General features: G+C 32.7%; 4 protein-coding genes across 7 annotated transcripts; 3 read left to right on the top strand and 1 right to left on the bottom strand.

The window, feature by feature from the left end:
- The first annotated feature begins 2,613 nt into the window (after positions 1–2,613).
- Positions 2,614–4,234, top strand: LOC137812610 (elicitor-responsive protein 3). The gene is made up of 5 exons (XM_068614723.2): positions 2,614–2,754; positions 2,867–2,932; positions 3,001–3,127; positions 3,249–3,363; positions 3,887–4,234. Exons 1-5 carry the CDS (start codon positions 2,688–2,690, stop codon positions 3,950–3,952), a joined length of 441 nt encoding a protein of 146 aa, XP_068470824.1. The 5' UTR covers positions 2,614–2,687; the 3' UTR covers positions 3,953–4,234.
- Positions 4,235–5,091: 857 nt separating this feature from the next.
- Positions 5,092–12,111, bottom strand: LOC137812611 (uncharacterized). Its single transcript, XM_068614724.1, has 7 exons — positions 11,771–12,111; positions 10,943–11,251; positions 10,739–10,840; positions 9,692–10,162; positions 8,918–9,013; positions 8,553–8,687; positions 5,092–8,171 (listed from the first exon to the last, which is right to left on the bottom strand). Exons 2-7 carry the CDS (start codon positions 11,021–11,023, stop codon positions 5,379–5,381), a joined length of 3,678 nt encoding a protein of 1,225 aa, XP_068470825.1. The 5' UTR covers positions 11,024–11,251; positions 11,771–12,111; the 3' UTR covers positions 5,092–5,378.
- A 2,643-nt stretch (positions 12,112–14,754) lies between these two features.
- On the top strand, positions 14,755–17,757 carry LOC137812612 (transcription initiation factor IIE subunit beta). Of its 3 annotated transcripts, none has more exons than XM_068614725.2 (5): positions 14,755–14,845; positions 15,106–15,354; positions 16,077–16,208; positions 16,335–16,451; positions 17,182–17,757. In XM_068614725.2, the coding sequence occupies exons 2-5, from the start codon at positions 15,106–15,108 to the stop codon at positions 17,521–17,523; spliced, it is 840 nt and encodes a 279-aa protein (XP_068470826.1). In that variant the 5' UTR covers positions 14,755–14,845; the 3' UTR covers positions 17,524–17,757. The 3 variants fall into 3 exon arrangements, with proteins under 3 accessions (XP_068470826.1, XP_068470827.1, XP_068470828.1); XM_068614726.1 differs by having other exon boundaries at positions 14,789–14,977; XM_068614727.2 differs by having other exon boundaries at positions 14,802–14,971.
- Positions 17,758–18,411: 654 nt separating this feature from the next.
- On the top strand, positions 18,412–25,145 carry LOC137812613 (Stress responsive alpha-beta barrel domain protein). 2 transcript variants are annotated; one of them, XM_068614729.2, is made up of 11 exons: positions 18,412–18,603; positions 18,690–18,792; positions 18,885–19,012; positions 19,141–19,280; positions 19,394–19,462; positions 19,685–19,823; positions 20,131–20,193; positions 20,278–20,321; positions 20,979–21,080; positions 21,161–21,213; positions 24,847–25,145. In XM_068614729.2, exons 1-9 carry the CDS (start codon positions 18,513–18,515, stop codon positions 21,063–21,065), a joined length of 864 nt encoding a protein of 287 aa, XP_068470830.1. In that variant the 5' UTR covers positions 18,412–18,512; the 3' UTR covers positions 21,066–21,080; positions 21,161–21,213; positions 24,847–25,145. The 2 variants fall into 2 exon arrangements, with proteins under 2 accessions (XP_068470830.1, XP_090155208.1); XM_090299082.1 differs by having other exon boundaries at positions 18,506–18,603; positions 18,885–19,048.
- Positions 25,146–25,452: the final 307 nt, after the last annotated feature.

Raw genomic sequence — 25,452 nt, forward strand, 5'->3', positions numbered from 1 at the left:
GAAAAGGAAAAATACATTAATTTTCTAAAAATTCAAATTTTATTGTATGAATTATTATTATGATTATAAAAATAAGAAACAAATCTTTGTGAACCAGTCATGAAAACATCTTTCTGCTTTAAAAAAAATTTGGAACATACTTGTGCACATAAATCTTTATTATCAATTTATATAATTCATAATTATATAATATATATAGATCCGTATTTTACATTTTAAATATTTTACGTATCTCTGTGTCCGTGTCCATGTCGTATCAATGTCTATATCAGTGTTTATGGTACATAAACAACTTATAGACTATACACATTTTATTCCCTTTACTGTTTAATATTTAAGATGTATTACCATTGTTTTCATGTCTCTCATATTTTCATCATGATTTGAAATTAAAAATTTAAGAGACCACTCAGAAAAATATTGTTATTTATAATCATCTCCAAATATAAAATATAAAACTTCTATGCTATCATAGGTTGACACGTATTATCTATTCCGGAGTAAAGTATAATGTAAGCACACTTAAACGGTAAACACCTTTAAATATTAAATAATATGTATGCATACATATATTCAATTAAAAAAATCACATGTAATTATACATTTGTTATGTCCATAAAAATATTAAAAAATTGTTACACATAACTCATTTAGTACTTAAACAAGAAATTAAAACACTTTATACCTTTTAAAATTAAAAGACATATATTAATAAGTTTCATCAGTAATAATAAAGTAACTAAAGAAATTCTCATGTAAAAACTTTATCATTTATCTTTACCTAATAACTTAATTTAGATTGTCAATAAAATTAGAATATATTCATCTAATAATGAACTTCAATATTTAATATTATATGATGGTATTTTTTGATCATCTCATTTTAGTATTTGTCAATAGAAAAATCTCGACTTCAAACAAATTTTACTAGATCTTACTGTGAAACCAAATATTATAATCAAAATTTCTAGGATAATTTTAAGGACTCATGTTAGAATATTCAACATTTTCTGTCCTTCTCTTTGATTGTAGATCCTATTTATAAACAATGTATACTATTAATCACCATACTAAAAACGTGTCGTCCGTTGTCTCTCATATTTTAATCATGATTTAAAATATTTTTATCTTTACATTACCATTTTAACTCATTCTAAACTTAAGTCTACAGAAGATAGTTAATAATTTTTTTTAAAACTTTTTTTAGTATACAATATTTAAAGTTATATAAGTTGTCTAAAATTAGAATATTCAAGTTTATTGTCTATTATGTTCTTATTAGGACTAGCATGATGGTGGTGTGCAAAATATTTTTAGGTCAAATTATTTTATTCAGTGGAGTGATTTATCCTTATTTTAAAGTAGAATAATTTATTTGTATAAATTTGTTTAGAAAACTTTATTACACAAGACTACGAGATCCATCAATCGATATCAATAATAAGAGATTTAAACAAATGTAGTCATTATAATCAATCAAATGACCACTCAAATGTACAATTCTTATTTTTATTTAGATTAAATTGGATTAAAAGAAAATCAAAGTACCCTATCCATATGTGTTGGTTGAATTTTTGATGGATTTATTTATAGAGATAATTCATGTATAAGGGTTGAAATATCTCTAAAGTATCTTATTTAATTTAATTTACATATTCATTGCTAATAAAAAAAAAACTAGTATATTTTACCAATAAAAAACTTTTAGGAATAGATGGTCACAAGAGTATTTGTTGTTGACGCATGTTTAAAAATAATCAAAAACAAAATTTTACAATGCATGTTGAGAAAATAAATAAATACTTAATTAATATTTTTTATTTGTTTAAATGATTAAAAATCACAAATTTTAGTCGCCTTTCGGTGTAATTCAATGTAGAAGGACAAGTATGTTAAAACTTCAGAAAAAAGGCCTTTTCAAGGCCCAATGTGGTGTGTACACTATTATTTTCTGCACCTCCAATCTTCCTCCCGCACTGTATATATTTTTAATTCTAACAATATCTTTATGAATATGGTGAAGATATCTTTATGAATATGGTGAAGAGTGATCTCTTCCTTTATTTTTAAGTGATTGTAATTGCTTGCTTGTTATGACTGATGAACGTTGGAAACTAAACAAAGTTACTATTATAAAGAAACAATTAAAAATTTTGCTTTTGAGAAGAGAAATATAGAAGATGAAAAGAGAAAAAAAAAATAATTATTATTTAGTAGCAAATAAGTCACCAATAGTAAGAAAAACATTTTAAAAATAATGTAATCCAATGATTTAATTAAAAAAATAAGAAAAAAGTATAAGATATCGCATAAGTCTCAAATAATAAGAAAAAAATAATGTAATTCGATTGAGTTAATAAATATAAAAAAGATACCGCTTAAGTCACAAATAATAAAACGAAGTTCAGAAGAAAAGAAATCTTAACATTATTTAAAATAGAATAATTTAGTCGCTTAAAAAAATGTTAAATATTGAAAAAAATATCAGAAAAAGAAGAGAATGAAAATAAATAAATAAAAAATAGTAAAATAGTTATGGCTTATATTTATCTGGAAACCGGTGATTGTGTTGTTTCAGTCCTCTAATTAACTACCATGAAATATAAAAAGCATTTGTGTCTCTCTAAGAACCTTTTCTGAAAACTTTTTCTTTCTGATTCTCCATATCTCATTATTCTTCATTCAAGATGCCTCAGGGAACCCTAGAAGTTTCTCTTGTTGGTGCCAAAGGCCTTGAGAACACAGATTATCTTGGTAAGTGCTTATTTACACACACAAATGTTCCATAATCTGTGTCATATTCATCTCAATTTCTAATTTCTTTTCTTTAACATTTTCATCACACATGCACCATCTGATGGAGCAGCTAACATGGACCCTTACGTGATCTTCACGTGTCGCACTCAAGAGCAAAAAAGCAGTGTTGCAACAGGTACACTCATAGATCAAACAAATTTTGAAACATGATTGTTTATTATTATAATCAAATTATGAATGCAGGTAAAGGAAGTAATCCAAAGTGGAATGAAAATTTTGTGTTCAACATTTCTGAAGGCGTTAACGAACTCAGGTTAAAGATCATGGACAGTGATTCCATGTCTGCCGATGATCTTGTCGGAGAAGTTACGTGAGTCTTTTCTCCCTCATTTTTCTCTCAGCTCAAAAAAACTTTATTATTTCTTTTAATTAATTTATTTAAATTGAATTATTTATCTACCGTATCTAATTTTGGTATGTATGTATTATAGCATTTCGCTGGATGCATTGTTCAGGGAAGGGAGTATTCCACCTACTTCATACAATGTTGTGAAGGATAACCACTATTCTGGGGAGATTAGAATTGGCCTCACTTTTAAGCAACGGGTATGAATTGTTCTTTTTTTTTCTTCTTATTTTGTTTATCATGTTTATATATATATATAGATAATTAATGATGACAAATGCTGATAAATCATTCTCCAACATGTTGTTTATTTATAGTTAAAATTTGTTGTGATCATAAATTTTGATATGTATTACATTTTAAGTTAATTATGGTAAAAACATACCTTTGAGTGTGAATGAATCAGAGGAAGGTTGTTTGTTCATCATTTTCATTATAATATTTATAAATGAAAGTTATATAGAAGAAACAATGAAATTGTACTTGTTTAATACCGGATATTTGTTACATCATTTAATAATTTTATCAAATAATTATATTTCAGAATTTCCTACTAAATTAAAAGATATTATCTTATAGATCATATTTGAAATGTATATTAATTTTAAGATTATTTAATGTCATTGAGATGGGTTCATAAGATTTATGTAATGAATAAAGTGTGTTTCATCTTTGTAGAGTATTAGTTAAAATTTGAGTGTGTTTTGTGGTTGGTTAATGTAGGATCACAGGGAACGCTGCATAGAGGAAGATTTTGGGGGATGGAAGGAATCTGGCTACAGAGACTAAATGTATTTATGGCATTTCTGAGTCTTGAGTACTATTTATTGTGTGAGGAGACATTAGCATTCAGAAGTGATAGAGTCATGTCAAACATATTCTGTAAGAAAAAGAAGAAGCTCAATGTTAAACATTAAAAAGTCTTGCTTAGTATCATGTATCATATACATGAGAAGAACCATTCTCTAATGATGACCAATGTAGTTACAATTTTGATGAAGAAAACTTCAATTTTGGTTCCATCAGGGTACACTCATCATTGTTGTTGTTCTGTCTACATTTAAATTACATGAAAAGCAGATAACCTAATGCCATATTAAATCTTAAATGTGTAATATTTGTTTGTGGGTAAAAGGGAAAGAGAACCTTGATATTTGATATAAGAGTTATTAGCTAATAAAGATAAAGAAAGTAAAAAGAAGATTAGGGTTTAGGGTTTCTTATTATGATGTTTGACAAGAACATCTACGGCTGAATCGTGTGGTAATAAGGTGAGCAAACTCAATGAAGAAGAAGATTGATAGCCATATTAAATCTTAAATGTGTTTTGTGGGTAAAAGGGAAAGAGAACCTTGATATAAGAGTTATTAGCTAATAAAGATAAAGAAAGAAAGTAAAAAGAACATAGTACAAAATCCTTAACTCAACTTAAAGATTATAATGATGTTTGACAAGAACATCTACGGTTGAATCGTGTGGTAATAAGGTCAATGAAGAAGATTGATGGCATTTTGAGGATTAGATTCAATTACAGTATGCATATATAACCTTTATTCCATTTATTTAATAACTGCTATTATTAAACGCCCACATTTTGTTGTTGATTAGGAGTTAGAACCACCCTCCTATTATGACACTGAATTAATAGGGAAAAAAAGCAAATAATAGTTCCAAATCCCAATTCCTAATAAAATATTTAAAAGAGGGTACAATCATTTCTTTATAATTCAAACCAGAGTCACTTCAATAAGAGACCACAAGTCTGTTCCACCAGTTGTGTTAACCAATATTGGTGTTTTTATGGTAGTTTAGTTATGAGCTGGTATAAAATCAAGAAACTAAACAAAAAAATCTCAAAAAAAGGCAAAATTTAAACAGGCAATTGTTAGCGTATGCCTTTCATAGCATTTTCTGATGGGGAAAAAAAATAAGAAAAAATACTAACTAAACCAATTAATAACTTGACAGACAAAGTACGGTCGTTAGATAGTGTGACAACAACAGTTGGACTTGTGTACCTCCTTACTTTGCTTACCTAGATCTTCCTCAACAAACAAAAGCAAAACACTAACCGAGACCTTATGTTCACAATGTATTTACAAATGTCACAAGGAAAGTAAAAGGATGCTTAATGACAAACATTTTGCAGTCTACAAAAGTATAACTACATACCAATAGTAGTTATCCTGGAGGTAGCGCCAAACATCTAACTAGCTTACCTTCTTTGAAAATTATTGTTGCACTGAGAAAAGTGTGTTTGAGGATCAACTCCAGCGAAACCTTGAATGCTTGTTTTTTCCAAGGGTAGGAATGAAGAGCTTACTGATGACTGCTGCCCCGGCATGGACTTAGACCCTGTATCATGGAGAAAGGAGAAATCGCTTTGTGAAAAGCTGGAAGATCTGAAATCTGGCAACAATGAGACACCATCCCTCCGTTCATGATAGTTAGCCGGTTCCGGGAAACATCCTTGGAGTGTTAAATTTTCCTCTACTGGTATCACACCTGTAAGAGTCTTAAATGCAAATTCTAGGCATGGGTCCGACCAAGAATTCATAAACGGTGCACAATACTGTAACTCCGAATTATCGTGGTTTACAGCTCCAGTTTCAATTAGTTGTTGCTCCGTTGTGACAGTTTCACCCTCAACTGCCTGTCCATTTTGCTTTAATGGCTCATGTGCTAGTGTGTTTATATTCGTAGAATGATGCACATGTTGTGTTATGTTTCCAGTGAGACTAGGTTCCCCATCCAAATTCTTAAGTATGTTGTATTGATCAAAATCTCTAGTTGTAAACTTAGGAGCATTTTCATAAGAGGTGGAGCCGGTCCTCAACTCAGGTTGACTAACCATATTAAGCTCCTTATTGTGAGAGGATTGGTTCGAGTTATCATGAACTTCTTGATTGATGTCTGTCACCACACTTCGATGCACTTGCTTATATGGCGGATTATCAAAGCCAGGAGGCAAAGCAGGCATAATGTCTCCACCAGCATCAACTGGAAAAGCACCAGTGAGTGTCTTGATAGCAAATTCTAGGCATGGATCTGACCAAGAGTCCCCAAACGGTAAGGGGAGCTGTGGCTCTGATCTCACATCACCAACATTTTCAGCTTCAACTTTCTCCAATTGTTCCTTGTGATCGGTTTGGGCATCATGTGACTTCTCACTCCGTTTTAATGGTTCTCCAACTACTTCTGTTTTCAAACTATCAGAAACTTGAATAAGTGTAAGCTTGGTTTCTTCCCCGGCATTGTGATAATCAGACACTCCATTAGTTAAAGTAGCAGTGACACTTGGCTCTTCTTTGCATGATTTTCTAGTGGAATATTCAAGAGCTCTTTCAGCAGGCGGTAACTCAGGTTGAAGGCCAGCAAGTCGCTTTGATAATCGCACAGGTACTTTGAGCTCTTTCTTTCTCTTGGGTTTATTAGAACGTACCTGGGATTTTCTATCCCTGCTTCCTGTAACAGTGTCATGTAAATTGTTTTCACTGTCCCTGCTTCCTGTAACAGTGTCAAGTAAATTGTTATCACTGTCCCTGCTACCCATAACAGTGTCAAGTAAATTATTTTCACTGTCCCTGCTTCCTGTAACACTGTCAATCAAAGATTTTTTAATATCGGTTTCAGGGCCTGTAGAAGTGTTTTTTCCGGATTCGTTTTCAACCAGAGTTTTTTGAACATCATTTTCAGGGATTGTAGTGGCGCTACTTCCCTTAACATTGTCAATCAAAGTTTTTTGAAGATCAGTTTCAGGAACTGAAGTGGCACTTCTGCCCATGTCAACTGAAGTGGCACTTCTGCCCATGTCAACTGAAGTGTTTGGAATATCAGTTTCAGGGACTGCAGCGGTGCTTCTTCCCGTAGCAATGTCAACTGAAGCCTTTTGAATATCAGTTTCAGGAACTGCGGTAGTGCTCCTTCCCGTACCATTCTCAACTGAAGCCTTTTGAATATCAGTTTCAGGAACTGCAGTAGTGCTCCTTCCCGTACCATTCTCAACTGACACTTTTTGAATATCAGTTTCAAGGACTGCAGTGGTGCTACTTCCCGTAACATTACCAACTGAAGTGTTTTGAGCATCAGTTCCAGGGATTGTAGTGGCACTTCTTCCTGGAATATTGTTAAACAAAGTTTTTTTAATATCAGTTTCAGCAACGGCACTACTGGTTATATTATCAGCTGGTGGTAACACACCAGTGAGGGCATTGATTGCATATTCCAAGCTTGGGTCAGACCATGAATAGTGATATGCAAAGGACAGCCGAGGTTCTGTTCTCTCATCATCCATCTCTTTTCCACATTTCTCCAGACGAGGTTCAGACTTTCCTCTTTTATTTGCTGACTTTCCATTTATTGGACCAGACTGATTTTGCTGCAATTCCACTTTGGAGTTCATTGACTCATGCTCAATAGCAGCTAATCGTTTTGAAGCACGACGAGGAAGGTGGTGCTCTTTCTTTTTACCTGATTTATTTGATCTGATTTGAATTTCTGGCTTATTGTCTTCTATTTTATCTGTTTCTTGCTCATGTGGTTGTTCTTTAGGAGCTGCTTGGTCCACAGAAATATCAACATCTAGAGTGTTTCTACTGTTCCTCAAGTTTCTTTTTGGAACCTGAGGAGTCTGTTCATTCATCACATTGTTAACCAACTGTACGGATTTACTTCCAGCAAGTCTCGGTGATGATCGCTGACGTACATTGAACTCCTTCCTGATTTTGGATATGCTATGGTTACTGTGATTCTCATTACCATTCTCCATTGTATTCACAGCAACCTCCTTCTCTTGCACATCATCTGCAGAAAGTGCTTTTGCTGATTCCTTCAAGGATTCATTTTTCAAAAGTGCTGAGCTACCTGGGTCAGATGTTTTCTTCAATTCAGATGAGTTTGCAGCTCCATCGTCTAGTGAATGCATCTTTACAACAGAATCACCTATGGGAACAGAAGCAACCTTCGTTGCAGCCTGCTTCAGCTTCCGTCTCTTGGCAGCAGGTGGTGGCTAGATTGAACAAAAGAAGGTATATAAATTATTCTTTATGAATTCTTAGATGCAAACACAAAAATTAATGATTCCGAGACCCACTTTAAGATTGTTCTTTGTTAATCATTCAGAGCTTGGACTACTCATCATATACAATTCTACAACTTTAGACAACTAAATCAACCAAAATTTATAAAGAACACTGTGCAAGTATGCAAATCTTAAAAAAAGATAAATTCTTAACATGCTTGAAATAAGTGAGTCTTAAATCTGACGTGATTAAAAAAATCCCCTAGATTTCAATCACTTATTGACAGCTTGAAGTAAGAACTAATGAATAATAAGAATACTCCATAAAAGCAGCAATGATAATATGGTAGTCATGCAAAAATATCTTACAGTTATGTTGTCTTCATCTTGGATTTGTCTTCTACTTGGCTTAAAGGCACATGACCGAACATCACCAGATTCAAGATACCGCAGTACATCCTTCTTAGAGCGGAATACATATCCACTCACTGGATCAATATAAAACTGTTGGAAGTGTAACGCAATCATAATTTATATAAGCATCAACTTTTGAAAAACTGTAAATGTAGCATGTAACTCAATAAACCAAAACAGATTTATTTGCAACCCTCTTCTCTAAATGGGAGAAGACAATAATCACTTGATTTGAAGGAGAAAAAATGTAACATTACATAAAAATCTATCTTTCTTATAATATGTAAAAAGATATCCTTTTGGGTGAAAAATTTTCATACCGGATCTTTCCGAATGCCCTTGCTGTTCTTTGTAATCTTTAATTCTTTTACCCACCCAGGTGGTAAATCCTCCGCAATAGACTTCTCAATCACAATCTAAAACACCAAAAAGCTTGGAAAATTAAACATAAAACGATGTTACATATATAAGTTATAATTCATAAAAACATTCAATGGACTAAATAAAGGCTCATCCAATAATCAATTTTATAAAAGCAAGGCTATAACATTTATTTGTAAACTTTCTATGTCTTTTGTTTGTAAAAGTGTAAATGTGTTAGCACACAACCCAAGTAGACAAAAGTCGCAGAAGATATGAAATAATTTATTCAACCTGTAAGAAAGAGACAGACTAGGGCTTAAAATTCTTACCATTCATAGTGTTCAACAAAAGAAACACAAGCCAAATTGTTGATGTAAATGTGCAAAGAAACAAATTCATAAACTTGAGGCAATAAGATGAGGCAGTCATTTAAATTTCATGAATGGGGCCATTTTCTTATGTGGGCCACATTCTTTCATGGTTTAAATCTATAACCTTTTCCTCTTGTGGTTGTATTTTCAAGTTAACTTTCATACCATGGTCCTTGTTGCACAATAAATAATCAATAGTCCTGCATTTAGTGTGATTTTGGGTTCATAACTTCATAAGCCATAAATCATCAATCATATACTTAAGATGATAATAAGAAGAATCAATCTTCAATCTAATGATAACATTCATAATTCATTAATAACAAACAGAAAAAAATGCAAGGAAAAAGTGATACATACATCAATTGGAGAATCCATGTTACTGCAATTCTTCTCCTTCTTTGGAGCGCAACTGCTGTCCTTTGCGGAATCCATGTTAGTGCCTATCTTCTCCTTCTTGGATGTGCAACTGTTTTCGATGGAAGAATCCAAGTTACTCCCATCCTTCTCCTTCTTGGGAGCGCAACTGTTGTTTGGAAAATCCATGTTACTGTACTTCTCCTCCTCCTTGGGAGTGTCACTGTTGTCATTTGGAAACTCCATGCTAGTGCTTTTTTTCTCCTTCTTGGAACTGCAGCTCTTGTTGTTTGGAGTCTGCATTTTACTGCATTTCTTCTCCTTGGAAGTGCAACTCTTGTCATTTGGAGTATTTATCTTACTACATTTCTTCCCCTTCTTGGAAGTGCAACTGCTGTCCTTTACTGTTTCGAGATATCGTAATACCTCTGGTTTGGAGAAGAATTTGTATCCTTTCAATGGTTCGATGTAACACTGGAACAAGAAAACATTTTTATAGTGAGAGATAAGTAGCTTTAATAATGTTGAACTGTTGATATTAAGATGCCAGAAAAAAATACCAGTGACAAAGCAAAAACACATAAAATACCACCAAAGATTACAGAATCACATGAGCACATCAATTAAAGAGTGTAGAATTTAGCCTTTTAAGAATAAATATAATTACCATCGTAAAATTAATTGAGCATGATCTTGAAAGATGTAACCTAAAATCCAGCTCATCAATTTAGGACAAATGTCACAAGCCAGACAAATTGGGGAAAACATTAGTAATGCTGTAACCACCATACACTTAAGTCATGCGTGTTATGAAGAATTGAGTTTGAGATTTTCAAGTAAACTTCTGCTACACAATTCTCCAAAAACTATTCATGATTCAAGGCCAGAAACTTGTGAACAGTGCAAGTTATACACTAATAATGTCAACCATACATTAGTGGCAGCAGTAAGTAACTACATGACTAACATCAAGCTGGTGTTTAAGGAGTAATATTAAGTTGCTGACAATCTACAAAAGTAACATCCAAATTAAGAGAATCTATCTCCCACCTTGTATCCTGATCCCATGTGTAAACCACTTTTACGGATTCTGACTTCCATGTTCCAGCCATCAGGTAACCATTCAGGATGTTCGTCAGCTTTTTCTACACTCTGAAATTATCAAAATGAACTAAGTAACAAGTGATAAAGATTTTTCATAAAGTTGGGGTAGGAAAAACCCCAAAATAAAAAATCTTCAAAATTCATACCCACCTGCTGTTTGGAATTAGAATTTGTGTTACTGTCAATCTGTGTATTGGTTTCTTCAGACTTTTCAATATCAGGACTTCCCATTTTCAGAACGTGGGTTATGTTATTAAAGATAAAACAAATTCACAAAAGCCTCAAAGCTCTGTACATCTCCCTTATCCCAATAATCTGTATCCACTGCAAAAAAACTTGCAGTCTGACTCGTTTTATTTAGTCAAGAAAGAGGGATAAGTAACATGCAACACATGTTAGGAGCCACAACTTGCCCACCAAAGTAGACTAAGCCGGATTTTTCCCATCACCGCTGAAACCCTGCAACACAAAACAACTCTCATGAATCATAAGAAAGAAACGGCTTCAATGGACATGCATGTGCCAAAATCAAGAATAACATCAAGAAACAGATTGAACTCATCGAAACACAAACCCAGAACAACCATGAAAATGAGGGCAACCTGGTCAGATAGTTTTTCACTATCTCCCAATCAAACCGAAGATCAAATTTCTTATATGAAGAGAAGAAAGAAAGCAAAAAACATACTTTAGCAAACCATAATCTTTGGTCCTTGGTTGGGAAACACAAAGGGAAAGTACACAAAATAATATAAATGAATCTAGACACAACAGATGCATTGATTTCTACTAAAACCTCATCCAACCCCCACCTCCAAGCCTCCAACCTCTTGCCCCAACAAATCATCAACATATTCGAACAAAATAACAACACCAATCAAAAGTAACAATTACTTGCACACACACAGACGAAGCAAAAACTACCATGCTACATAAACTAAAAATTAAGCTAAAAAAACAAAATTAGGTAGTAGTTACACTGAGAGATGGAGAGAGGAATTGGTGGATCCAGCGATTTTCGAAAGGGTGAAAGTGAAATTGTGGGTTGGCTAAGGAGAAGTGAGGGTATGATAAGAGTTTCGAGGATTGCTTTAGATGCTTTTATTTGTGTCTGAGAATATTTAATCTGAGTCCACGGATCCGCCTCCCATCCCACGTGTTCTATTGAATGAAAGATTGAAATGTAACACACTTTTTGTTTCTCCCAAAATTATTTTTATTTTACTTAAATAAATGTGTTAGGTCAGTTTTTCTCTCACTCACGCATCTCCCAAACACTTTTACTGCATCATTCCACTTTCACTCTTCTTTTTTCTTCCTTCAATCTCTTTTTCAAATGGAAAATAATTGCATGATCCTGTCTTCATTTTTCCTCAATAATATATCTATTAGATTATGCTATAAATAATATGGAAGATTCAGGTAATAAATAAAACTTGTTGCATTTATTTTTATTTGGAATATACCACAACCATTTTTTCCTCCTTTCACCTAAATTTACTCTCTTACTACTACCTCTTTTTAAACATTTTTTTTTTGTATCCTTTGTCTTTTATTCTTAAATTAAAATTTAACGTTGTTGAATCAAATTAATATTTTTGTCATTAAATATCTTTTACAATAGTATATTTATATTATGATGGTGATTCATAAAAAATAGTGTGGAATTTTTTTCTCCAAATACCAATAATACTAATGATTTAATAGCTTCTGATTAAGTTATACGGGCACACACGAGTTGAGTCTATTAAAAAAATTATGTAAATATCATTTCATTATTAAAAAAAAAGTTAAATATGTTTTGGGAAAATTGGTTTTCATACCTTATACAAACAAACATATCGTATATGTGTTTTTAAGTATGAAAATAATTAAAATAAATAATTTTATATATGAAATTGATTTAATTTAAAATTTTACTTTATCAATCAATTTGAAATAAATATACTAAACATCAGTTTATAATCAAAATAATAAAAAGATTTAAAAAATAATTTAATTTTTAAAAAAAAATTAACAATCATTTTAAATACAAACTCATTTTTATTATTTTCTTACTATATATACCTAAATAGTCTAAAATTTTATAGACAAAAATTAAATTTGTGTTATGATATAGGAAAAAAAACATATGTATAGTTAAAAAAATATACACATATTGCATGCATATACTCAAAAGTCACATAAATAAATAGAAAAAAAATATTGAGAAAAATGTTATTACTTCATTGAATAAATTCATCATAAAATATAAATAAATTAATTTTTTCCTGTTTTCATCTTCTAAAGTTAATTTAAACATGGTGATAGTATAAAAATATGAAACTAGCATCTAATTAAAAATCATTATATAAAGTAAGATGGCTAAAGAAGAAGAAAAAAATCACCAAATCAGAAACACGTGGCTAGTCCAAAAAGGGAAGTCACATTGCCAAATAGAGTGATTAATTGAAGTGAGAAACCCACCTGAAAAATGATGTTAATACTTTTAGTCTATATAACTTTTTTAAGAAATCTTGATAGTTGTTTTTTTAATTAGGAATTTATTAAATTGTTAAAAACATATGAAAATGTTAAAAATGCATATTTTGACGTATTATAATGAAAAAATCCATTTTAATGTTGTAACTCCTATTTTTAAAATGTTTGTTATTTTTGTGTTAAATATTTTTTTTTATATACTATAACACAATTTTTTTTTCTTGATTCAAACTTTATATCATTGAGGTATTTATAGTAAAAAAATAGTTGAAATTATCATTTTATATGTAAAATGATTGTTTATTTTTTAAAAAATTTGTTGTTATTTTGATGATGTCTATGAAAAATAGTTTCAATGGGTTGATGAAGTTGAAACATAAATTGAATCCATTAAAAAAAAAAAAACTTATTCAGATCATTTTTATACTATAAACACCTATATGATTTAAAGTTTGAAGTAAAGACGAAAACAAATTTTGTGTTATAATACTTAAACGGAAAAACATATTTAACTTTTATTTTTAATAACACAAAACATAAAAAAAAATTATATAGTTAAACAAGTTTTACTTTTTATTTGGTTAAAAATCTTTAACTTTTGTATCTATAACATTTAGGTGTTGAATTAAGGATTATAGTTTGAAAATGTATGTTTTTGCAAACTAAGAACAAGAAAGATGAAATATTTAAGTTGAAGATAAGTATTTAAATAAGTTATAACAACTCTTATCTCTTTTGTATGGATGTATTTAAATTTTACCATTTCAACTTTTAATTAATTTATACTGATAAGTGTGCCAACAATGTATTAAAAAACAAAATTCACTTTAAATTATACTTTACTAAAAAGTTATAAAATAAATTGTTTTTTAACTTATAATTGAATTTCTATATGAAAGTCAAACAAATCCTATCTCATTTTCTATATAAACCAATTATTCTCTCTTCACTCTTTTACTTACATAATGCACCATATTCGAAAATGGTAATACAATAAAAGTAGCTATTGCAATTTTAATATAAATTTACACTCACAAAAAATCTAATAAATAAGTATGTTCAATTTATTAATTGATTTATCTTCTCAAATTTTAATGAATTATTAATTTTCTCTCTCTAATGTGTCTTTAAATTAATTGCTCTTTCTTACTTAAAATAAAATTTATAAGTATGCAAAGGAAGCATTAAAGAAAAAATAAATAATTAAATATTTACTAAAAATACAGGTATATTTTTTTCTTTCACATAAATTTATAATTTATATCACTTCTTTTATATTATTTTCATTCAAAATGATAATTACACACCAATTACAAATAATATATATATATATATATATTTTATAAATATTAAATCTTAATTTTTAAAATAAAATAATATAATAAAAAATTTGGACACAGTGCACGTGCTTCCCATTAGGATGTATTAAAAAAAGTGAAATTATTTTATTAAAATTGTTTTTCAAAATTGCTATTCTTAATATGTTGGTGTTGTTGTGTTGTGGATAGTGGCTGACTCCAATCCAACCAAAGCAAAGTGAGTAACCGCAAAAAGTCTTTGCTTCCATTCACGGTTAGCTTCTCTCTCTCAACTCTCTGCTTTCCCTGCAACAAGATTAGGGCATTCAAAACTCAACACTCACTTCCCCAAAAGCTTCTTCTTTTCTACTTCCCTTTTGGACGCTATCACTTTCTCCCTGTTAGGGTTTTTTTTTCTTTCCAATTCCCCCTTCTCTGTTCTCAATTTGCACACTCAACTTGAGTTTTACACTCTTGGTGCTGCGAATTTCAAACTGAGTAACGTAACCGTCGTTCGTGTGTTTCGCTTTTCAGATGGCGTTGCAGGAGAGGTTGGACAAGTTCAAGAAGCAGCAAGAAAAGTGCCAAACGACACTGTCAAGCATTGCAGCAAGCAAGGCCGCAGCAAGCCAAAAATCTGCCGCGCATGGCTCGGCCAATGGAAGAAACGCGCCCCCTGCGGTTAAGTTTTCGAACGACACGGAGAGGCTTCAGCATATTAACAGCATACGTAAAGCCCCTGTGGGTGCTCAGATGAAGCGTGTTATTGATCTCCTTCTGGAGGTACCTATCCAATTTGCCTCCAACTGTATTGGTCTTTGTTTCATCGGGTTTGTGGTTTTATTCTCATTCTTTTATGGTACTAGTGATGGATAAGTCACCCTCATGATAGAAAAATAAAAAATGGAGTTTTTCTTGGCACTTGCATGCTTTGGGTTGTCTGCATGTTAAGTCCTGTTTGGATAAACATGTCAACTGACACTTGACATTGTTTGGATAAATTTCTCAAAAAAAACTTGGGCATGTCAATTAAACTTCTCAAGAAACACTTAGGTATTGTTTGGATAAATTTAAAATTAACTTTTGAATAAGTTAGAATTATCTTATGCATAAGGTAAAACCAACTTTTGGAGAAGTTAAATTAGAGAATTTCTATAAAATGAAGTGTATAAGTTGATTTTAACTTATTGGAGAAGTTTAATTCATTTTATCTTTTTCTTTTAATTTTCTACTACTTTTAATTTAGAAATTTGTCCAAATTAGGTTTCAGTTTTAAATTTCAAATCTGTGTTCCTAAATCACCGATGAGGAGATTTTTTTTCCGTAATAGTCCACCGGATGTGTATAATATAACCATAAGAATCTACAGGACATGTATAACCACGCTTTTGTTTCAGCCTTCTTGAAGTTAATTTGTGGCTAATGAATCTGAAATGGTGATTGATGCTGTCTAAGGTTGATGGATTTGTTTTATCATTCTCTTATCTTTATGTGTTTGCCGACAGACGAGACAAGCTTTAACACCGGAGCAAATAAACCAGGCATGCTATGTTGACATAAAGGCTAACAAAGATGTCTTTGAGAATCTTAGGAAAAACCCAAAAGTGAATTATGACGGCCTACGATTCTCTTACAAGGTTACTTTTATTCACGCACCTACATGATATATCTGTACTACTGTAGTTCTTAACATTCATTTATGCGGATGATCCTTTAGAAAATAACATGTTCCTCTTCTTTTGTTGTTTGCTTTTGGTCTGTAGTCAAAGTATGGTCTTAAGGACAAAACAGAACTTCTTCAACTGATACGCAAGTATCCTGAGGGCCTTGCGGTTATTGACTTAAAAGATGCTTACCCCACTGTGATGGAAGACTTGCAGGTAAAATGACTTTTATTAGATCCCCCCATTGAGCATTTCTTGGTATTGATTTTCCGGGACACTGGTTGTTTTTTCCTAGACTAGATATATGTAATAATTTCTTTTACATTTGACTCATGTCTACATAATGTATTTTGGAGAAACATGAATGCACGTTGGTCCGTTTGTAAATTTATTTTGCCACTTTCTCCTAACAATTATACTATAGCATTTAGGTTAGTACCGAGGCAATGAAACCATTTTTTTAATCAGTCATTAGAAAACCTTGCTGTCAAAGGTGCCGCTAGCTTGAGTGCAGTTCAATCTTTCCTGATACACATATTGGGTTTGGACTTTGGAGCTGTGTTAACGGGCAGAATTTCAGGTGTTCTTACTGCAGGAGTTCAATTTGAAGGCCATCCTGCCTAGTAGTATAAAAAAACACGTTGAAATTTTCCTCCTTGCATTTCTCTGCATCTGTTTTGTCTTTCCTTTTGTATTTTTTTCCAAGATCATTGACCTTGCTTATTTTCTTATTGAGGTTTATGCTGACATATCAATGGATATCTTGTTTGCTTTTTAACAAAATATGTAAATAAGGATAGAACCATTTGATGAAGTGGAATTAAAATGACTTCAATTAGATGACTTGTAGTGCTAGTTAATGTTTTTGCACAAATTGCAGAGTCAAAATGTTGAAAATAAATGTTTTTATCATGGAATAGGACCTTATAGACCTTTCGGTTTGTAGGCTTTGAAAGCTGCAGGGCAGATTTGGCTGCTGTCCAACTTTGATTCACAGGAAGACATTGCCTACCCTAACGACCCCAAATTGCACATTAAGGTTGATGATGATCTAAAACAGCTTTTCCGGGGTATTGAATTGCCTCGTGATATGATTGATATAGAGAAGGATCTTCAAAAGAATGGAATGAAGCCCGCCACCAACACTGCAAAGAGGAGGAGTGCAGCACAAATTCAAGGCATTTCTTCCAAGCCCAAGCCTAAGAAAAAGAAGAGTGAAATCAACAAGAGAACGAAGCTGACCAATGCCCATCTTCCAGAGCTTTTTCAAAACTTGAACAATTCCTGATTAGCTCTCAACTAGTGTTGTATTAGTTCAAATAGACAATGTATCAGACAGCCTATAAACTAGATTATTAGACTGAAATAGTCAGGAGGTTCTTGCTGCTCTTTCCTACTCTTATTTGTTTAGAATTTTTATTTTTTATTTTATACATCAAGGCTGTAGCTGACGGACTGTTGTGATCTGTAACAACTGGTAATAATTTGTGAATCCTTGTATATTAAAACCATGTTATATTCATTTTCCTAGTCTTGTAACTTTCTATACATCAATTAGTAGATCGAAAGTTCAATTCTTTTATTCAACTCTACAAGTGAAACAAAGCATTTCTTTGCAGTATAAACTACCCAATGTTTCAAAAGTGGGTTTGTTTGAAACACCCGGATCTCCACTTAAGCCTGCAACAGTCCTATATGTAGTTCTGGACTTCAATTGTGATCATGCTTAGTAATCAAAATTAGCACTGATTACAGGTTGCAGACAGAGGCCAGATTCCCGAGTACAAAGCAAGCTGTGAAAATACCTACAATACTTGCAAACCCCGGTATAAAAACAAACCAACAAAATATCTATTCTGCTGATACATTTTTTTTTGTGTCAGCCCACCTAGAAATGAAAGGAAAAATAGACTATGAATGCTAATGTACGAGGGAGATTAATTAAAAAAAAGGATGGTGAATTGTGATAGAATGACAGTGAAGATGTTGGTAAAATAACTATAATAAAAATTATGATGTATAAAAATTATTGCTTCATAGGTGTAAATTTGAATGTTGTGTAAAAAGTTTTTAAATGAATAAATGAGAGAGAGAGAGAGCAACAGAAAGTGTAGTTCACTTAAAATGTAAGGCGCCAAATTTTGCGTGGTATTTAAATGAAAGGCGTTGGTTTTTCCCAGTCCACCCATTTTTTTTTCCAGCCAATTTGTTGCTTTTGTGATAAAATAAAACTCAGTGTCGATTTTATCGGAGAAGAGAAGCGCAAAGCTGAAGGAAATGGGTTTTGCGATGCAATGGTCAAGCTATGGCTCTTGTGTTTCTCTTTCTATCCCTCATCGGTTCCCCCAAGCCCTTCTATCTTTTCACGGTCTGTGAATTTCCCCCTTCAACTCTCAATTCCATTGATCTTCATTTTTTTAACCCTTATCACATCAATTCCAATTTCTTTTCCAGCTTACCACTGGAACCGATTCCAGACTGCGCCAAAGAATCAAAGGATAACGGTTCTTTGTGGCGCCGACCACCGAAGCTCCAGCCTAGGTTCTGAGAGGAAAAGGTCTCTGCTGCCATTCATTGTTGCACTTCCAATTTTCATCTTCTGGATTTTCTCCTTTTTTATATGAATATCAATGTTTCAATTTCTCGTAGAAAAATCGTGGAACACGTTTGTCTGCTGAAAGCAAAGAAGGATTTATCAGAAGAGGAAGAGAACGACATGCTCGATTACTTGTACACTACGCAGTACCAAATGAGTGGTGTTGTTGCAATTTCATTAGGTGGAGCGGCGTACATCATATGCATTCCCTAATTACGTACCTTTATCTACCGTTGCTTTAAATTAACCCCCCTACGTGTGATCTAGTGTTAGTTCCTTTTGTTGCCAATGACCTTGTTGATTCTTTAGGGCGCATTTCTGCTCCAAATCCAGAGCGTTACACGCATGCAATGTTTATGCGGTTTCAGAAGAAGCAAAATCTTGAAAAGTTTTATGAGAATCCCTTTTACTTGAAGGTTCTCAAGGATCATGTACTGACTTACTGCCATGTATGCACCAACATGTAAACACCGATTCTCTGTTTCCTTATTTTACGGTTATTGCTGCGTGAACCTCTGGGTGTGAGCAGTTTAACTTGGTTTTCATTTGATTTATGTTTCAGGGATTAGTCGATGTGGATTTTGAATCGGAAGTGGATGATGAGATGCTTTCTATATTTCGCAAAGGAGAGGTTGGGCTATAAATTAAAGGGTTGTTCATTAAATGTTGATTTGACCATAAGCTAGGGCCACAAATTCTATTCACATTAGAAACTTTGAAAGGAAACGGACATAAATGCATCTATGTTGTCAATATTTGCTCTTGTACATTTTAGGTTAAGGTGTCGCTTTTTTGTTCATATCTCATTACGTATGTCACGTCCTGTTTCTGATTCTTGCAATGTATATACCAGGAGTTCAACCATGGAGTGGAGTTTGTGCTTCTAATATCATTTAATGAGGCTGCCCTTGGTAAGCAGGCTGAGCATGCATTGGCCTCTCTGGCATCGGTGATGTCTGAATCTCCTTCCTTGATAGTTCAATTTACTCTAGGTAAGCTTCCAGTACCACCATCACTTATACAGTTGTTTCCTTCTTAATTTTCTTGTTCTGTTGGCTCATCAAAAGTTAAAAAATTTCACAATAGAATAGTATGAAAGTTAGGGTGAGCTTTGGCACAATGGAAAGGTTACTGCCTAGTAACTAAGAGATGGCGGGTTCAAATATTGAAACAACCTCTGTGCTTGACCCCACTTGGTGGGAGTGCAGTTGGTTGCACTGTATAAAATAGCACGAAGAATATCCTTTTCACTGAATTTTGATTTGTAACTGCCTAACTGGGTTATTACTATATTGCCAGGTTTGAATTTTAGTCCAAGCTCTAAGGAGTATACTCACGGAGTTGTGATACGATTTCGATCAGGTAATCTAAGTCTCATGATCTTTAGCATCTGTTTTCGTTTCAGTACAGCACTGGTACTGATTGATGATGACATTTCTTCTGCAGTTGAGGCATTTGAGATATTTATAAACAGCAAAGAGTACAAAAATGTAAGAAACCTTTTATTGTTTCTGACACATTTGGATTTGGGCTGTTATTTTTCTTACAGATTTTGGTCTAAAGTAGCGTGTATTGTATTTTAGAGACGATTATAATTTCATCTCCATGCCACACTTTAAACAGAAAACGTATCTGAATGTATTCTTTTTCTGTAAACAATATAATTATAAATTTTGCTTGGGTTTGTGTTGTCGTTTTCTCTAGGTAAATGACAATTGTAATTAGTTGGGTGACGGTCATTTTTAGGTTTCTTTGAGAATGGGTTTTCGGAGGGAAATGGAAGAGAGGTTAAATTTTTCATTTCTAATAAATATTTCTAATTTGATACCTTTTTTTAAAGTAAATAACGTAAAATGATAGATTAGTATAATTTTTCTTTTACCCTTCGCTTGTTTAAGTGTACATTATATATTCCCTTAATTTAAAATTGAAAATTTTTGCTTGAGTACATGAAGTACATCATATATTGCCCTTTTGAGTTTTTCCATTTTGATAATTTCAACTTAATAAGATGAATTTCTAATGAGCAAATTTGAATATAACTTCATGATGTAAGTGTATTTAAAAAACTAAACTATTACCACTGTAACCATATCTTGGGAAAATGCACAGCAAGGTTCTAAGTTATCTTTGAATTTGAAAAACAGGTATGGCATTCTAAGTTCCAGCCTATCGCTCACAAATCTTTGTCTCTTCATTTTTCTGTTGATCCTGTGGGAACTGAAATTATGTAGCGAGGATGTTTTATGGTAAGTTTTTACAATTCACTCACTTGGCTTATGTGGAAGGGAGATTCATATTTCACATATTTTATGCCAAATGTTTGCAGGTTGTCAACAAGAGATGCGGCTTGGTTTTCTCTTTTTAGAAACAAGGGTGAAGGTTATTTCCTACCTTTTGTTTTCCCTTTGTTTTTTGCCATGAATTATGAATATAGTATAGGTGTCCACTTAATTGCCTCAGTTTTTTTGTTTATTTATACATTTGCATGTAAAATTGTGCATTTTGCCAAAGTCCTTCTTTATACATTTTGCCAAACTTAATTTCATCTTTATATTGCTTTGCCAAAGTATTACATGGTACTTTTTTTTCTCCGGTAAAAATTGTTGCATAATTTCAATACTGGTCTATGGACATATGCTAAACTATCAGCTATTTATCAGTTAAACCACTACGAGTCAACGAAAATAGTATTGAAACTCCCTGTGAGGGGAGGACTTGGATGGGTGATCTTGAGATAAGAGTCTATTCAGAAGATACATTGTTTTCCCCCACCAACCACACCAAAAGATTCCCTTTTTATCAATTTATAACAATATTGCATTAAATTTTTTATTTAATTTTTTTTCATTATTGTTGAGGGTTTGGTTTTTAACCGAGATAATAATATTGTGTAATCCATGTAGTCAATCTCATCTAGCGAGATAGGTTGTTGACAAAGATTGAGTAAATATTCATGCATGTCTACTGTTACCTTCGCTGTTAGCACTTACCATTTTGTTATGTTCCCAGCAAGCACATCAAATGGTATAAGCAGTGAAATGAAAAGTCCAAATATGTGTTTTCCTGAAAGACTTGCACAATAATTACGAAATTTACAATTTCTTACTACCTAGACTAATTAATTTATGAAATATTGCTATAGAAGAGATTAATGACTATTTAGGAGTCACTAAGAGCTAAAATAATAAAGACAAGTAAATACTAACGAGGCTCGTGCAAACAATATGAAAATGTTGGGGTTGGATTTCACTAAACACCATACTCTTCTTGCATTTCTCCATTTTGAGATTAAAAGAAATGAGAATTTGGGTTGGCAGCTGGGCTTTTATTCTTAACCTCGGGAAATCTGAGTTCTCCAGATTGAGCTTTAGAGTAACACTTAAGGATGATAAATTTGACTTTGAAAACTCAATTTGTTTCCACTATGAGTTTCACTTTATCTTTCAAAAGCTTTATTGTCAAAGTCCTGCAATCTTGTTACGGAGACTTCTTTTACTGCTATTTACTGGCATGTGAGTGAAAGAAATTGGGGGAAACTACCAAAATCTAAGTAAATATCAATCTTGAAAGAAAAATGATATTTAGTCATAATTTCTTTTACAGTCACCTTATTATGTTTCTTTCTTTCATTGTTCATATTTTAGTCAGAAGTTCCCTTTTAGCATACCTTCTACCACAAATTATTCAGATTCCCAACCCGAGAATTACACAGGTCATAGAGAATTTTAAACATAATTTTTGTTTGCAAATTTTCAAGAACACTTTATTCTTTTGGATAAATGTCTGCATAGTTCATTATTTTTCCATTGAATCAAAGTACAATTTCTGTCTTTAGAAGACTTGGACGATGATGCTCAAGAACTATCCATTCTACATCTTTAATGGGAAACTAAAAAATATTTTACACCAGAAGCCTGCAAAAACTTGTATAACTTGACAAGCAGCAGATTGATAGATAGTTGATCAGTTATGAAGGGGGTTTGGACCCCCTGGAACATCTCGTAGGGAAACTCCATAAAGTGGGTGGACCTTTTCTGTGCTAGGTCCCTGTTGTGTCTTTGTATAGAAATGCCATGAGATTGAGAGCCGTTGAGAAGAGGTGCTTTTTTCTTTTTGCTTGATTTCCTTATTCATCCATCTGCCGGCCTTGCAGCAACTTGAGAGCTGGCTAAGCATCAGTATAGTCATTAAGATCAGAAGTGAGAGCCTTGAATATTGAACTGCCATCACTGCAGTCTTGTGAGTTGTGAGAAACATAAAATACCAACTAACACAGTAATAAAGAGAAAGCCTGAATTTAGTTATTCTCTTATGCAGGACAGTTTATTGTCCCTTTATACGAGGTCAGGGAAGAATTAGAGAAGATAGAGCCAAAACTAAATTGATTTCAGTGAAATGGCCAAACTGCCCACTGACCATAAATGGATTTGCTGTCCGACCATTGCTGGACTAGTTGACAAAACAGAATCAAGATTAAGCAATTGTGCTTGTTTCAGGCACAGTTGCGTGTGTTCACTTATTTTGATTCAGGTCATTTAGTTGGAATTTCACTCTGATGATTCAGATAACTTTCGGAATAGCCGGGAGGATATAATTAGATACTTCTGCATTAAACTTGAACACATGATTAATAAAAGTTGTGCTTTTAAATTATTGTTCAAGAAAGCTGGAGTCCTCTTTGGTCCTTTTATTACTCTGGTGGAGTGCCAAAGAAAAATACTGCTTAGAAAAAGGATGTGACAGTTGACTTTTCTATCAATTGGGTCTATTATGGCGCTCATTTAGAGTTTTGTAATTTAATCGTGTGATAATAATTGCGAAGACTTGTGCATGCTTTCACATACACCCTGTTCTTGGATTAGAATGACAGGTAGTGTTGGTAACATTTTCCGATTTAAATTTTGTCTTTCCTCGTCTGCTCTGGCCACTAATCTAGTATTATTGATAATCAGAAGGGATATTTAACTATTTCTTAATTCGTGAGACCTTCGATTGGTTTCCTCAGGAACCTCATCTAGTCAATACCAAAATCATAGTACTGATGCAAAAGCAGCTGTCTGGTTGCTCTTGCTCTTCCAAGTCATTTCGTAGTCTCAATTATGAGCGAACTGTTGAAGAATGGGGTCCCTGATAAGAAATCAAAAGAGAATGGATTTTTGAATTCCTTGTCTCAATCTTTTTATCCTCATCTGGTATATCTAGTAGGTATGCTTTCAAGCACCATTACTTGTGAAGTTGGCTACCTTCGAGTCAATGAAAGAGATAAATGGGTTGTCATAAGTTGATGCTTCTGAGTGTAGCAACTGTTTTGCACAGAAGGTCGTGGCTAAAACCACATTAATGAGGGCCCGTTTGGCGCATGTTCTAATTGACTAGACTTATTGGGGTTGGAATTTCATTGTGCACTAAATAAATACATAAATAAAACTAGGGTCATTCTCAATCATCTGTCTCTTTGATGAGTGTACAAGTATAAACCTGCACCGACGGTAGAAGTTGAATCATGCCAGCAGTGGTTAGGACTTGGACATTATCCGCATGTATTGAATATGTTCAAATCTAAAGGTCACGATGAATGATGATATAAATTAGTAGTGACTGTTTTTGGACGGAACCCAAACCTATGTGCTTAATCACCTGGAGCCTCTTCCATTTGAACATTTTATACTTTAATTGAAGATCGTCAGGAAAATTCAAATAGTGTTAATTATTAGCTGCTTCTCTCTTTGTTACTCCAGTTTTATGAGTTCCTTTTATTTTAACTATATTTTTAATGCCTGAGTTGTATAATGCGCTTATATTGGGACAGGACAAGAGATTTGTCCAAACAAGTTTTGCTTGTTCAAACTTCAATTTACCCAAGTTGAAGAACTCATTTTCTGGGTTAATTGAAAAGCAAGTAGGCACTTACATTGGTGCTAAATAAATTGTCAGCTTGATTATCGTGATTTATGACTAGTTAACTTTTTCTTAATCACAACGATCACATCTCTGGGTTTTTGATTCTTACAGGTTGAGTTTATTGTGATTATGCTGTGCTGTTACATGTCTCTTGTTGCATCCTAACGGGGATACCAATTTGACTCCTGAATAACAAGGTGGACCCAGGATCAGTTTAATATGGCCACGGTTATTTAGGTCAAGGTGATTTCGTGTTGAACAATGTAATGGTCCCATAATAGTACTCGTGGGGGTGCAGGACAAACGTCAAAACAGATAATTTAACATTCTTTTTCTGTTGTTGATGTTGACAATCTCTATTTTAAAGATACTTCAAATCTTAATTTAAGTGGTTAACAATTTGTCTAAAACTTTTTATTTTGTAAAATCTTAAACTTTGATATAATTGATAAGAGACTGCTTTCCTTGTGACTTTCAAATATTTTATTATATTTGAGAAACCTAAATTCTTTTTCATTTAGGACCTGGTTGGATCTAGAAGTGGAAAAGCAGAAACAGAAAGAATACAGAAAGCTGGAAAAACGAAAAATAAATCATTGAAAAACATAAAAAATAAGATAGTTTATCTTAAACTATTTTCTTAATTTTGAAGAGATTTGAAGATTTTTATAAGATTTTTTTACACTTCCTCTCAACCCAAACAAATAATAAAAATAA

Source organism: Phaseolus vulgaris, chromosome 2 (assembly GCF_051622355.1).
Source record: "Phaseolus vulgaris cultivar YP4 chromosome 2, ASM5162235v1, whole genome shotgun sequence".
NCBI lineage: Eukaryota > Viridiplantae > Streptophyta > Magnoliopsida > Fabales > Fabaceae > Phaseolus > Phaseolus vulgaris.